At 32.6% G+C, this 17,028-nt stretch overlaps 1 protein-coding gene across 1 annotated transcript in view; it reads left to right on the top strand.

Moving 5' to 3' along the window:
- The first annotated feature begins 5,400 nt into the window (after positions 1 to 5,400).
- Positions 5,401 to 17,028, top strand: part of LOC134718295 (uncharacterized) — a 29,880-nt gene continuing 18,252 nt past the window's right edge. Inside the window, exons 1-3 of the mRNA XM_063580790.1 lie at positions 5,401 to 5,473; positions 9,499 to 9,741; positions 11,541 to 12,008. Of these exons, the coding sequence (XP_063436860.1) occupies positions 9,528 to 9,741; positions 11,541 to 12,008 (682 nt within the window). The 5' untranslated portion in view covers positions 5,401 to 5,473; positions 9,499 to 9,527. The remainder of the gene's footprint in view (positions 5,474 to 9,498; positions 9,742 to 11,540; positions 12,009 to 17,028) is intronic.

The raw sequence follows: 17,028 nt of genomic DNA, 5'->3' as shown, positions 1-17,028 counted from the left end.
ACAGTTGTTTAAAAGTTTAAAAGTTACAAAGTAAAAACGTATTTATAAAAATAAACTTTTCATAGAGTAAATCATCACTTTACAATACTTTGTATTAAGTCACATGACTGACCCACATGACTTGCGATCACCTGAATAATACATTAGAAAAAATGGCGGTTTATATTTTCAAAACAAGCGTGGTTTATTCAATTTTCATACACTTTTCTTCAACTCTCTATGATGAACACATACAAAACAGTAAGTTATGACAACAAGGAACACAGGCTAATTTAATCCACAGCAAAAGCTTTATTGTGTCTTTATTAAGACTTGGCAAATTTCCGGATTGCGAAACAGATGGACAAATTTACACAATAAACGTATCAATAAAGATATAGAATGTATTTTATTTGAATAAAACATGACAAATCAAGAACAATACGATACATATTACAATTATAACATGTAAAACATAAAAACAATCTAAGTTTTAGCAAAAATATTCCGTACTCTTCACTTCACTTGGAAATTTCTTTGTCGGAGTTTGGACCTGAAAAAAAGACTAAGAAATTGTTTGTAGTCGTGTATAACACGCACCCCTCTTACAAGAAAGTGACCTAGGGTATACATGTGCGCGTTATACATACCAAAAGACGGTAGTTGTTTCTTATAATGGTCAAATGATCTGTATACTTTTTGGTGAAAATAAGATTTAAACTTTATGAGTTATGGCACTTTGTAACTAAAACAGTGGTGTGATTCTTTTTCACATGTAGCACCGTATCTCAAAAACGATTCTTGATTATTGCTTGATTATTGCTTAAAACTTTACACACGTCTTACATGTCTTAGTTACATTAATCTTAATATCTGTTTATCACTTTTTGGTGATGATTCAAAATTTCATAGTATTTTGTAAAAAAGGGGGAGTTTTTTTTTACATGTTGCACCGTATCTCAAAATTAATTTATGATTAATGTGTAAAACTTTACACACCTCTTTGTTATATTTATCTAAAGATCTGTATACTTTTTGGTGATGACTCAAAATTTTATTTTGAGTTATTGAGTATTTTGTAAAAAGGTTCTGTTGTAAATAGACTATTTTCATATTACTGACTCTTGACTCCGGATATATGTTCCATTTTTGTCTCGCCTGTGACGAAAGTCGTAGAGTGAGACATGGGTATTATTATCCGTTGGCGGCGTAAACTATTTGTATAAAACTTTATATTTCAGAAGGTAGAAGACCTGGATGCTTCATACTTTGTATGCAGATACCTTATGTTAGGAAGTTTCCCTCTGTCATATGTCCATTGTCCTTGTCCTCATGTTCATGGTTCAGCGACTGCGTGAAAAAAAATTGATTTTTTTGTTATGTGAATTTCTCACTTATGAGTAAAAGGATAACTATATTTGGTATATGGGTTCCTTGCAACGTCTACATGTCCGTCAGATAGGGGTCACCTGACCTCCACCTCATTTCATGGATCAGTGATCAAGGTTAAAGTTATGTGATTAGGTCCATTTCTCGGATACTATAAGCAGTAGGTCAGCTATGTATGGTGTATAGAATGATTGTAAGGGGTACATCTGACCTTGACCTCATTTTCATGGTTCATTGATCAATGTTAAGTCAACAATACTTGGTGGATGGATTAATGATTGTAAGGTGTACACGTCTGACTGGCAGGTGTTATTTGTCCTTGACCTCATTTTCATGGTTCATTGGTCAATGTTAAGTTTTAGTGTTTTGGTCTGTTCTTCTGTGCGTCTGTTCAGGTTAAAGTTTTTGGTCAAGGTAGTTTTTGATGAAGCTGAAGTCCAATCAACTTGAAACTTAGTACACTTGTTGCTTATGATATGATCTTACTAATTTTAAAGCCAAAATAGACTTTTGACCCCAATTTCACGGTCCACTGAACATACAAAATGAAAGGGGGAGATTCATGTTAAAGTTTTTGGTCAAGGTAGTTTTTGATGAAGCTGAAGTCCAATCAACTTGAAACTTAGTACACTTGTTGCTTATGATAGGATCTTTCTTATTTTAAGGCCAAATTAGACTTTCACCCCAATTTTACGGTCCACTGAACATAGAAAATGAATGGGGGAGTTTCAGGTTAAGGTTTTTGGTCAACGTAGTTTTTGATGAAGCTGAAGTCCAATCAACTTGAAACTTAGTACACTTGTTGCTTATGATATGATCATTCTAATTTTAAAGCCAAGTTAGTCTTTTGACCCAATTTCACGGTCCACTGAACATAGAAAATGAAAGAGGGAGTTTCAGGTTAAAGTTTTTGGTCAAGGTAGTTTTTGATGAAATTGAAGTCCAATCAACTTGAAACTTAGTACATATGTTCCCTATAGTATAATCTTTCTAATTTTAATGCCAAATTAGATTATTACCCAATTTTTACAGTCCATGGAACATGGAAAATGATATTGCAAGTGGGGCATCCGTGTACTTTGGACACATTCTTGTTTGCCTTCTATCTTAAAACTATATTAGACAGATAGAAAATTAGCTAGACAAAAACGATCAGCAAAGCAAAATCTACAATGAAGACAATATGGAGGAAATGGTCAGATGACTCCTTTTTGGAGTTATTGCCCTTAAAAGATGATTTTCACCTTTTTTTGCGTTTTGTCATAAATGATAGAAAATTATAATAGATAAAGATACACTTTAAATCACAAAATGATCAGCAAGTCAAGATCTACTTACAATTTAAATTTTGCCGATATAGTTAAGTAGACTGACTCTTTACAGGAGTGATTGCCCTTAAATTAGAATTTTGTTTATCTTCTTTTGTGTTTTGAGGAAAAACTAAAGAAGTTAGAGAGAAACTAAACAGGCTAAATGATAAGCAATACAAGATCATCTAAACTGATTTTTGTCGTGAATTCTATTCTTGTCTACAATGTTGGAGAGTGTCCGTTGTTGAATATGCACATAGACCGAGGTGAGCGACACAGGCTCTTTAGAGACTCTAGTTAAAAGTTATCTAGTAAATACAATCTAGTTAATCCTGCTGCCATATTAATTTTTATGCAAGGAGAAGTATTAAGATATATATTGAAATTCTCAACACAGAAAGAGTTGTTCAACATGTTCAACAAGAAAAAAAAGATTTATATATATATATATATATATATATCTGTCATTTTTGGATAGATGTCTTATTGGCAGTCTTACCCCAGATGTCTATAGTTTTATACCATATTCATTATACATGTATTAGAATATTATTATTAGTATATTAGTAAAACTTTATAAAACAAATTCTCTTAATAATACAATAAATATGTCTCCTGTCTTACACACTTGATAATATATAAATTAATGCATAAATATGTTGTCTAAATTTTTTCTTCACTGTAAAAAGTTAAGAAGACACTTTAAATATCACTATTTTGAACTAAATGTGTATACACACTTATTCAAAATGGTGGAAATTCTAATGCAATGTACTTACCAAAAGATGTTTCCATAAATATTTGTTAAAACATCAATCTTCCTTAATCCAAAAGTCATGCCATCAGAAGAATACACTGCACTATTCAATGTCTTTACAGTTATTAGTAAACATCCATTGTAAAATTCTTATTTTATTTATGATAGCTAGAAGACATCTTTGCTTGCCATGTGTATGCTCAAGCCCAGTTCAAATTTTAACTTTGTTTGAGGTTTTTTTAGGGTATTGTGACAGTGTGACCCCTTTAACATTTGCCCCTAATAATAACTATTAAGTACCAAAATCTTGAATATTTGATATATCTTATAATAAAAAAATTCTGTTTGTTTTTTTATTTTTATGTTATGAGTTATAGTTAAGTAAATACCTGTAGAAAAATGTATAAAAACATGTGCTTCCCTTAATTTTGCCTCAAACTCTGTGTACATTTACAATAAAATTTCCTGTCTTCTTGTACTTTACACATGTACACAGAGATAAATTGAAAACAGATGGGCACATAACATTTATATCACCAGCTCATATTTCTAATTGCTCAACTTTTGCTCAACTTTTGCTCAACTACATGAAAAGTTAAACCAAAGATCAATTGCTCAACTTTTATTCAACTACAAAAAAAATCAAAGTCTAAATGCTCAACTTTTGCTCAACTATATGAAAACCAAAGATCAACTTATTGGCCAGGTTCAGTTGAGGGCCAGTTGAGCGACATCTATCAAACATACAGTGCTTGGCAAAGTTTGAGTTGAGCTATAAAATTGAGAATGGAAATGGGGAATGTATCAAAGAGACAACAACCCAACCATAGAGCAGACAACAGCAGAAGGTCACCATCAGGTCCTCAATGCAACGAGAAATTCACGCACCTGAAGGCGTCCTTCAGCTGGCCCCTAAACAAATATATACTAGTTCAGTGATAATGAACACCATACTAAACTCCAAATTGTATATAAGAAACTAAAAGTTAAAATAATACAAGACTAACAAAGGCCAGAGGCTCCTGACTCGGGACAGGTGCAAAAATGCGGCGGGGTTAAACATGTTTGTGAGATCTCAACCCTCACCCTATACCTCTAGCCAATGCAGAAAGGTAAACGCATAACAATACGCATTAAAATTCAGTTCAAGAGAAGTTCGAGTCTGATGTCAGAAGATGTAACCAAAGAAAGCTGCTCAACACCTAGCCCTCAACTATTTTGCTTAAAACAGCTAGCCCTCAACTGTCCTCCACATAGCCCTCAACTAGCCCTCAACTTTTTTTTTCTGTAGGGGTATTAAACTATTTGACAAGTTTTCACATAGGGCATGATAGTTTATAGCATATTTTTCTTTTGTAGACTGTCATGTCAAACACATCCCAAGAAGTAACTCCTGACACCCATTTACAGGAACCTGCAGCACCAGTAGTTGAAGGTAATTATCAGCCAAGAAGTAACTCCTGACACCCATTTACAGGAACCTGCAGCACCAGTAGTTGAAGGTAATTATCAGCCAAGAAGTAACTCCTGACACCCATTTACAGGAACCTGCAGCACCAGTAGTTGAAGGTAATTATCAGCCAAGAAGTAACTCCTGACACCCATTTACAGGAACCTGCAGCACCAGTAGTTGAAGGTAATTATCAGCCAAGAAGTAACTCCTGACACCCATTTACAGGAACCTGCAGCACCAGAAGTTGAAGGTAATTATCAGCCAAGAAGTAACTCCTGACACCCATTTACAGGAACCTGCAGCACCAGTAGTTGAAGGTAATTATCAGCCAAGAAGTAACTCCTGACACCCATTTACAGGAACCTGCAGCACCAGTAGTTGAAGGTAATTATCAGCCAAGAAGTAACTCCTGACACCCATTTACAGGAACCTGCAGCACCAGTAGTTGAAGGTAATTATCAGCCAAGAAGTAACTCCTGACACCCATTTACAGGAACCTGCAGCACCAGAAGTTGAAGGTAATTATCAGCCAAGAAGTAACTCCTGACACCCATTTACAGGAACCTGCAGCACCAGTAGTTGAAGGTAATTATCAGATCATCATCTCAACATTGAGGTATCAAAAGAGGATCAAATTCAAACATTGACACAAAGACATATGGACACATTGACCAGTTGACAAATTAACACATTGACATATTTCTACATTGACAGTTCTAAAGCTATTTACACATCAACGCCTTGAGAGATCTACACATTGACATATTGACACATTGACATATCAACACTTAAACAGACTCATATACTGACACATTGAGGTATCCACACATAGACAGATCAACACAATAACAGACTCATATATGCATCGACACATCAGGCCTCTACAATAACTTTTTTTCAACTTGTCCAGTAGGACAAGTACATACCAAAACTTACTTGTCCGAATGAAATTGTTACTTGTCAAAATTTTTTAACCCAAAATAACCTTTTTACATTTTAAGTTGATTAAAGGAACAAAACGAATTTAAATAATAGAATAGAATTTGATGAATTTCTTTTCAATACTTTTCAAAAATATGAGTCAAGTACAACTGAATCTAGTCATGTCACAGGACTTAGGTTCTAGTTTTCACCAATGCCAGTCTCATCAGAATCTAAACATTAGGCACCATCTGATAGGCCTGTACACTCATCATTGCTCATTGGAATTTTTTTTTAGTTGAAAAAAGTTTTATTCAAATGCAATCAATAAAAAGAAGATGAGGTCTGATTGCCAATGAGAAAACTCATATGGTATTTATTAAAAAAGAACATAATAAGGTAAGAAAATGAGATACTGATTTGTCTTGGTCCCAAATTGTCTCCTGTCTTGCCAAAATGTCTATCAATCATGTCTACTAAATATGTGTCCTACGGTGCCAAACTGTCTTAAACTTCGAGCTAAACCTGTCCAGGTGACAAACTGTACTATAAAGTTACCTTATCTATAAAGCGCAGCATTGATTCGGATCAATAAGACTGGTTTCCGAGATTAGTATACTTTTGACCTGTTAAAAAGTACCTGACAAAGAACCAGTTAAAAATTATCGATTGCAAGTCGAAGAAAAAGGTTTTGCATTTGAATAGACAGAATACAGAAACCATGTGACAGAAACATGTCAAATTAATATTTGTTTTGTTTGTTTGTTGTTTATAATTATACTTTGTTCATTAAAGTTGGATGAAGTTTATTTTCTGCAGAATAATTGTACTTGTCCCAACGGACAAGCTTGATACAGCTTTTACTTGTCCAACCTTTTTTCCCTCTGGTACCGGACAATTGGACAAGCGTTATTGTCGAGGTCTGCACATTGCTATATTGACACACTGATAGATTAACACTTTTACAGATTCATACATCAGCACATTGACATATCGACAAACTGACAGATCAACACGAAACAGACTCATCAATTGGCATATTGCTACACTGACAAATCAATACATAAACATATTCATACATCAACACATTGTCATATCGATACACTGACAAATCAACACTTAAACAGATGCATACATCAACACATTACCATATTGGCACACTGACAGATTAGAAAAAATAACAGACTCATATATCGACTCATTGACATATTGAAACACTGACAGATCAACACATCCACTGACTTATACATCAACATTTGATATATCAACACATTGACAGATCAACACATTAACAGACTCACACATCAACATATCAACACATTAACATACTAAAACATCTACACATTGATACACCGACACACTGACAAATCAACCCATTAACACTCATGCATCAAAACACTGACAGATCTACATATAACAAGACTCATACATCAACACAATGACATTGATACCTTGAGAGACTTAAAAATCAATGCATTGCCATATAAACACACTGACAGATTAACACATTAACAGATTCAAACATCAAACATTAATACACTGATATATCAATACATTAACACTCATACATCGACACATAAACATATTGACACACTGACAGATCAACACATCAAGTGACTCATACATCAACATTTGATATATCAACACATTGACAGATCAACACATTAACAGACTCACACATCAACAGATATACATATTGACACACTAACAGATTTAACACATCAACACACTGACATATTGATACACTGACAGATCAACATATTAACAGACTGGTACATCAACACATTGATATTTTGACACACTGACAAATCAACATATACACACAATCAAACATTAACAAGTTGACATATTGACACACTGACAAATCAACAAATAAACAGACCCATACATCAGCACATATACATATTGACACATTGACCAACTTAACACATTGAAAGATTCACACTGACAGATCAACATATTAAAAGACTCGTACATCAACATATTACCAGACTCCCACTTCAACAATTTGACATATCAACACACTGAAAAATCAACACATTAACACACATTTGTCATCATGCTGATAGATCAACACATTGACAGGCTCATACATCAACACATTGACATATTGACACACTTACATATCAGCATATAACCAGATTCATACATCAACACATTGACATATTGAAACATTGACAGATCAACACTTTGGCACACATACATCATCACGCTAATAGATCAACACATTGATAGACTCATGCATCAGCACATTGGATATTGACACACTGACATATCAAGATATTACCAGACTCAAACATCAACACATTGACATATTGACACACTGACATATCAACACATTGACATATTGACACACTGACATATCAACACATTGACATATTGACACACTGACATATCAACACATTCCCTGACTCAAACATCAGCACATTGACATAATGACACACTGACATATTAACACATTCCCTGACTCAAACATCAACACATTGACATATTGACACACTGAATATCAACATCTTACCAGACTCAAACATAAACACATTGACAGATGAACACATTAACAGACTCATACATTGACACACTGACAAATCAACACATTAACAGACTAAAATATTCACACGTCCACATATTGACTCATTGACAGGATCATACATCAATACATAGACATATAGACACTCTTGACATATTGAACCACACACATATTGAACAACTCATACATTAACACATTGACACACTGTCAAATCAGCACATTAACAGTCTCTAACATCCACAAGTTGACATTACGACACATTAACAGACTCACACAGCAACTCATTTGCATATTGACACACTGACAGATGAACACTATTACAGATTCATAAATCTACACATGACATATCAAAACATCAACATATCAACACATTAACATACTAAAACATCTACACATTGATACATTGACACACTGACAAATCAACCCATTAACACTCATACATCAAAACACTGACAGATCTACATAGAACTAGACTCATACATCAACACAATGACATATTGATACCTTGAGAGACTTAAAAATCAATGCATTGCCATATAAACACACTGACAGATTAACACATTAACAGATTCAAACATCAATGCATTAACACACTGATATATCAATACATTAACACTCATACATCGACACATAAACATATTGACACACTGACATATTAACTAAAATTTCAGACTCATACATACACCTTGACATATTGGCACACTAACAGATCAACAAATTAACAGACTTGTACATCAACATGTAGACATATCAACACACTTATAAATTAACACATTAACAGATAAATTCATCCGCACAGAGATATCGACAAACTGACATTTTAACACATTATCATGCAGACTCATACATCGACACAGACATATTGACACACTGAAATTTCAACACATTAACATATTAAAACACTAACAACTTAACACATTAACAGACTTCTACATCATTACACCAATAATTCAATACATAAACAGGCTAATACATCAACACATAGACATAAAGACATTGTGACATATTTAACACATTGACATATCGAAAAGATGACATATCAACATATTAACCAACAAATGAGGAGAAATTATCTATGAGCATGATGAGTGTTTGTATGGATACATTTTTTTTTTCACAACATGAACTAATCAAAACTTTCCAATTTTTTTTTTTTTTTTAGATTCCATCGGAAAAGGGCAACAGTCTGCCATGTTAAATCGTTTATTAGGGAAGGGCAGCTATGAATCTTTTGATATGAGATGCATGGTAACTGGCCAATTTTCTGTTGGGAAGTCGACTCTTGTTAAGCTGTTAGCTGGAGAAATTATACCTGATGGTCGACACCCGACAGATGGGATTTCTCTGGTAGAAGGTCGCTGTGGCCTAGATATTCTTACAAAAGAGTGGATTCTTGTTGATCAAGGTGAGAAAGGGCATAAGTACAAACATCTGACCACATTTAAAGAAACTATTGCATGGACTGCGCTATCAGCAGAGATGTTATAGCACTGATTTAGATTAGTTTCACATTGTAGGCATTTTTTTGTGCCTTCTATTCACGCACCATATTAATTCAATATCAAATCTTATTTGTGTATGAAAATTTTAACATCATTACTAATCTCATTAGAAGGATGTTAAGTTTTTATATGTCCGCAAAAAATGAAATGTTTTGGTCGTATATCAGTATATTGGTATCATGTTGGTGTCGTTGTTGTCCGTAGTCGTCGTCGTCCGAAGACATTTGGTTTTCGCACTCTAACTTTAGTAAAAGTAATTAGAAATTTATGAAATTTAAACACAAGGTTGATGACTATGATAAAAGAAAGGTTGGGATTGATTTTTGGTGTTTTGGTCCCAACAGTTTACAAATTAGGGGCCAAAAAATGCCCAAATAAGCATTTATCTAGGTTTTCTCACAATGACTTTAGTATAAGTAAATAGAAATCTAAGAAATTTTAACACAAGGTTTATGATCACAAAAGGAAGGTTTGGATTGATTTTGGGAGCAAATTAGGGGCCAAAAGGGTCCAAAGTTAAACTTTGTTTGATTTCATCAAAAAATGAATTATTCGGGTTCTTTGAAATGCCAAATCTAACTGTGTATTCAGATTCTTAATTTTTGGTCCTATTTTCAAATTGGTCTACATTAAGGTCCAAAGGGTTCAAAATTAAACTAAGCTTGATTTTAACAAAAAATGAATTCTTGGGGTCTTTGATATGCTGAATCTAAACATGTACTTAAATTTTTGATTATGGGCCCAGTTTTCAAGTTGGTTCAAACCGGGATCCAAAATTATTATATTAAGTATTGTGCAATAGCAAGAGATTTTTAAAAGGTACAGTATTGCGCAATAGCAAGAAATTTTCAATTGCACAGTATTGTGCAATAGCAAGAAATGTTCATTGCACAGTATTGCGCAATAGCAAGAAATCTTCAATAGCACAGTATTGTGCAATAGCAAGAAATCTTAAATTGCACAGTATTGCACAACAGCAAAAAATATCTAATTGCCCAATATCTGCAATAGCAACAAATTTTCAATTGCACAGTTTTTTATGAAATATTCTTTGAAAATTGAAGTTATCATTCTTTGTCCAGAATAGTAGTTGTATCAACTTAAATCATTGTTTTATACAATATACAATGAATAGTCACTTTTAGTATCAACTAATAAATTAAAGCAATCTTTACCATTCATAATTGCAAGCACTTTTTTACATTTTGATATTTTATGATGTATTTAAATGAGTAGTTATTGTTGCAAACTCCATTAGAAATTTGAATTGAGATCAGTTTTGGAATAAGGGAAAGGGGGATGTGAAAAAAAATGGGGGGGGGGGGGAAATTTTTCTCATTTCAGATTTCATAAATAAAAAGAAAATTTTTGTAAACATTTTTTTTGAGAGGATTATATTCAACAGCATAGTGAATTGCTCAAAGGCAAAAAAACAATTTGAAAGTTCATTAGACCACATTCATTCTGTGTCAGAAACCTATGCTGTGTCAACTATTTAATCACAATCCAAATTTAGAGCCAAATCCAGCTTGAATAATGTGTCCATACTTGGTAAAATGTGTTAATAGCATTATATGAATGTTACACCTGATAAGATATGATTCTTATTTTAATTCTGATTTTTCTTACATTCTTCACTTGGTTTTGACAGCCTGCAGCTGATTTGGATTTGATTTGCCTAATGTATTAAATATAATTTCAGACTCTTACAATGCCCTGGATGTTGTGTACCATAAGGTTTTAATGACCTCTCTGGAAGAAGAGGAGGAGAGTGAACTTACCAACAAAGCTTCAGATACAAGCCCAACTGGTTATGCCAAAGCTACACTTTCCTCTTTGCCCTCAGAACAGTCTGCAGCAGCACAATCTCTACCACCTCAGAAATCCTCCACGGTTAAACAGATGGAAAAGAAAATGAGAACAAGAATGACTAAAGAAGAAATAAGAAAGAAAATGGAAAAGGTTCTCAAAAGTGGGAAGTATAAAATGAAAGTTGGACGTCTTATCTTCTGGGATTTTGGTGGACAATATGTTTATCTAACAACACATCAGACCTTCATGACATTCCGGGCATTATTTCTTGTAGTATTTGATGGGAGCAAAAATTTGCATGAACAGGTCCGTGATGTGATGTGTTTTCCAGGGCAGCACATGACGCCAACCCCGGCAGGTAATATGCATGTTATTTACAAACCAATACTGCAAACAGCCCAAACAGAAAAATAAATGAACAAATTGCCTTCAAATCGTATTCAAATCTCTTTCAAATCGTGATTCTGCGATTTGTTAGTACCATTTGCTTGCGATTCATTAAACAAATCATAGACAAATCAGAATTTTCCAAATTCCCTAAATCTGATTTCTATGTGATTTCTTTTATTGTATGATTTGTAAGCCATTTGTTTCTGTTTTTGTGTGATTTCTTAATGATTTGTTTACTTAGAATATCGTATGAAATGATTTGAAAGAGATTTGTTAACTTTGTTAGCTAGAACTGTGTGATTTCGTTATGATTTGTTAACTTTAAATATCATATGAAATGATTTAAAAATGATTTGTTAACTTTCTTAGCTATCTTGGTGTGATTCATTGATGATTTGCTACAATGAATTAAATGTTAATGTATTCCAGTTTTCTTTGTTTATCTATCTCTCTGACTTCCGGTTGAGGTCAAATTCAAATTTCAAATAATGTTCTATATCAACTGAACAAAGAAGGTTGCAATATGAGGAGTTGTATTCAGTCTATTAAAGATGACGGTGGTAAGGAATCTTTATATTTATAATTTCACTTATTTAACTAATACTTATTATTAAAATGTTAACCTTTAAAATTCAGAAACTGTGCATTTCAGTATCTCGTTATAATCATGATAGTCTAGTGCTGTTAGTATTAATTTTTAAAATAAAGATGTGTAAACGATCAAAACATTTCAAGACTAGCTTCCTGAACCAGCAGATCAAATTCACTGGCAACGTTTAATGTTTTAATTGTTGTTTACTGACTAGGTCCCGGGTTAAAATGGACAAAGCCATGTATATTCATGTACTATATATATAGCTAGTATATTGCAATGTAGCAGATTTGGACCAAGACTAAGACCCATCACCTATTCGACATTATTCTACTAAGTACACGTGGTTGCCTATTTCTTTTTCAAATTTCGTTTTAGTCAAATTCGGGTAAAAGTAAGAGAAACTATTCAAAGAACAATTTGTCCCTTAACACAACCAAAGATAGTACTCCTTTTTACAATTAGTGGAGTAGCTGTTAAAGGTAAAATGAAGACACATGAGCTTCAGAGTTTGGGGGTTTCAGGGGCAGAACTTATTTTTGATCTGGATGTTAATTACATAATCTGTAAATTGATGATTGATGCCAATTTATTTACGATTTGCTTGTGATTTGCTAGAGATAGGAATATGATTTACTTCTGATTTGTTAAAGATTTGATAACAATTTCTTAACGATTTGAGAACAATTTGCTTCTGATTTGTAAATGATATCAAAACAATTTGTTTATGATTTGCTTATGATTTGTAAGCAATTTGTTCGTGTTGTGTTATTATGATTCGTTAGCTCATTTGCATGTGAAATTTTATCACTTTCAAATCACAAAGAAATCATACAATTTGTTTATCATTTGTTACTCTAATTTGCTAATGATTTGTAAGCAATTTGTCCGTGATTTGTTATTGTGATTTGTTAGCTCATTTGCATGTGAAATTTTATCACTTTCAAATCACAAAGAAATCATATGATTTGTTTTTCATTTGTTACCATGATTTGTTCCTCAATTTTTTTTGTTTGGGAGAGTTTTCATTTATAACAGCAAGGAGATTATTTAAAATTTTTGAAATTGCATTTTGCAGCATTGATGTGAAGTACATTGTAAGACATAAACATTGCAGTCAACAATCATACAAGATACCAGATGTCACTTTTTGTACGCCAGACAAGTGTTTTGTATACACAAACATGATCAGTTAAATTAGACTCAAACTTAGATGCAAACTCGTTTTGGAAGTTACAGCATGACCAAAACACTAAAAAAAAAGGCTTAATTTTCAAATCAGTCAAAATAACAATAGAAATACATCATGATATATTGTGATAAAGCTTCCTGCAAATTTCTTAAGTATTTTTGTTGTGTGAATTTATTGAAAAAAAGAGCTGATGAACACTAACTACACTGGTGTTATCATTAGGAAAAAATCAGTGTTACACTTATTGACAGACTACACTGGTGTTATCAATAGGAAAAAATCAGTGTTACACTTATTGACAGACTACACTGGTGTTATCATTAGGAAAAAATCAGTGTAACACTTCTTGACAGACTACACTGGTGTTATCATTAGTAATAAATCAGTGTTACACTTATTGACAGACTACACTGGTGTTATCATTAGGAAAAAATCAGTGTAACACTTCTTGACAGACTACACTGGTGTTATCATTAGGAATAAATCAGTGTTACACTTCTTGACAGACTACACTGGTGTTATCATTAGGAATAAATCAGTGTTACACTTCTTGAGAGACTACACTGGTGTTATCATTAGGAATAAATCAGTGTTACACTTCTTGAGAGACTACACTGGTGTTATCATTAGGAAAAAATCAGTGTAACACTTATTGACAGACTACACTGTATTTTGGGAAGTATAGTTTTGAACTTGTTCTGGCATAAATTGTGTTAATAGATTTTTGTTATTACTTAAAAAACTATTTTTGTTCAACTTATATTAATAGCTGCACAGCTTAGTCATTTAGACATTTAAAAAAAATGATTTCCCATAGACATTCTGATTCTTTTAAATGAGTGTTAAACCAGAAAATAATTTTACTATAAAAATGTTAACATACTGATTTCTTAAAATATTTAAACAAAAGACAAAACATATAAGTTTTGATGAGAAGGATTTATCACGTTGGGATTTTGAAGGTTTTGCTTTGCTAGAACGAAAACTGAGCACGTTTATATAAACCTGTTTAAAAAGAACATAGCATACGATATAGTGTAGTTTGTCAGTCCATGAATTAACATTTCATGCACACAGTACATTTTTGTTTTATCGGTTCTCATATTAACGCAAGTAATATTTGTTTCTCTTGTTATACCCACCATTGTTTTGTATTGTTTGTTTATATATAGATTCTTACATTGATACCAGTGGATTATCGGATTTATCCAATCGAGATAGTTAAATTATCAATTTTAAAGTCCAAGCCAACTCGGCGAGGACTTTAAAATTGATAATTTAACTATCGAGATTGGATAAATCCGATAATCCACGAGTAACTATGTAAAAATCTGTTTCTCTAATGATTAAAAAGACATTTTCTTTTTTTGTTAACCGAAAATCCCCTTCGAGTGCCTTTCACATTGCATGAAGTTGTCAATTTCATCAACACCTGTTATCATATTTTGATTCATTCAGTTAGCTAAAAAGGTCATGACCCTTAAAATCATCCAATGATCTTTTAGATCACCAGCAACCACACTTTGATTACATTTTTTTATACAATGGGTTCCGAAAGGGATAAATTTCCATATAGTTAGAGAAATGTAAATATAGTATTCCTTGTTTTACACGTATGTATTGTGTCTGAGTGATCAAACATGTCAAATAAAGTCATATTATATTATTATTAAGGGGGCTCGCGGGTCTTAATCAATTTTTTTATTTAATATAAGATTTCGCTATATTTTTCTATAAATTAACTTTATCTTATACCTAATAGAAAAATGAAATAAAAAAATGGGGTCACCGTTCATTTACGATCACAATCTGCCTTCGAAAAAAGTATACATTTTTGCTAATGTCGTTTTTTTCTGTTGAACTAATAGGAGAAAAAGCGATAATATAGAAATTAAAAAGAACTTAATTACAGAAATGGCTAAAATTTTACAATTATTTAGTTTTTGTACAGCTTTTTCGAAAATAACAATAAAAAATAAAGGTCACTGATAAGTTAAAAAAGATATGTAAATTCTAATGCCAAAAAATGGCATTTTTGCACCAAAGGGAGATAATTTTGAGCTTTTTCAATGATATCTACATTTTAAAAGTCACCTGGGGCCAACTCGTATTGATTTTTTAGAATACTTGTTGTACCATATGATTAAGTAACAACTTCTTAAGGTAATTAATAAAATTTGTAATGAAAAATACACGTTTGATTTTTTTCTGAATTTTTTTTACCCGCGAGCCTCCTTAAGATCAACATTCATCAAATGGAATATATAAGGTTTTTTCAATTTTCAATTTTGATTTATTTCGTTAAAACAAACTAATTTTAAAAATAAATCTTAGGAATTGTGGACTACTTTTCAATAATATAACTTGGTATTAATTGTCTGTTATAAGGTCCGGGAACACAGTTGTCGTCCTTTGATTTCCGTCTTTACTGTGGACAGTGCATCTGTCACCAAGGTCCAGACACTGTTAGATAAGGGGAAGCTAATTCGTATGGAACCAAGGGACAGTGGTCAGTCAATCGCTAGACTTAAATGTCTAATAGGCATAGCTAAAAACAAAATACTAAACTCTGAGGGAAAATCGAACAATAAAACACATCAAACAAATGGACAACAACAAGGAAATTGATGTTTTCATAATTTAATAAAAATCAGTTAATGATGGTAACAAATCAATCAGTAAACAATGCCAATTAACAATAAACTAATTCAAGTACCAGGATATTAAATCCAAAGTAAAAAAAAATTAAAAATTAAAAAAAAATATTCAAAGATACATGTTTGTCTCAACACTACAAAGGCAACTGGTAAACTGATCAACAGTCTTACACATCTAGTACAATACATTTTAGTAGTGCAAGTTAAGGTTTCCGAAAAGATGACTGTTTTTTCCGAAATGTCACAATGTGATTTATACTAAACAACAAATAACTCAATTTGTTTTGACATGTAAATAGTTCTCTCATTAGCAAAAATAGACTTTAATTAACAAAGCCTAATCCTATAATGTTTTGATAACATCTAACACTTTCCAAGTGACATATGCTCATTAATCTGGTCCGCAGTTCCATCTATAGCTTCACACCAAAGGAAGGGGTTGAACCCATCGTCACATTGGCATTATTAATTGGACAAGTCTTAAAAATTCAACGATTCGCTAATAAAATAGACCAATTATCATGATTATAGTGATAGGAAATTGGCC

This window comes from Mytilus trossulus, chromosome 5, assembly GCF_036588685.1.
Source record: "Mytilus trossulus isolate FHL-02 chromosome 5, PNRI_Mtr1.1.1.hap1, whole genome shotgun sequence".
Classification (NCBI taxonomy): Eukaryota; Metazoa; Mollusca; class Bivalvia; order Mytilida; family Mytilidae; genus Mytilus; species Mytilus trossulus.
This window is presented reverse-complemented; position numbering and strand designations above follow the sequence as displayed.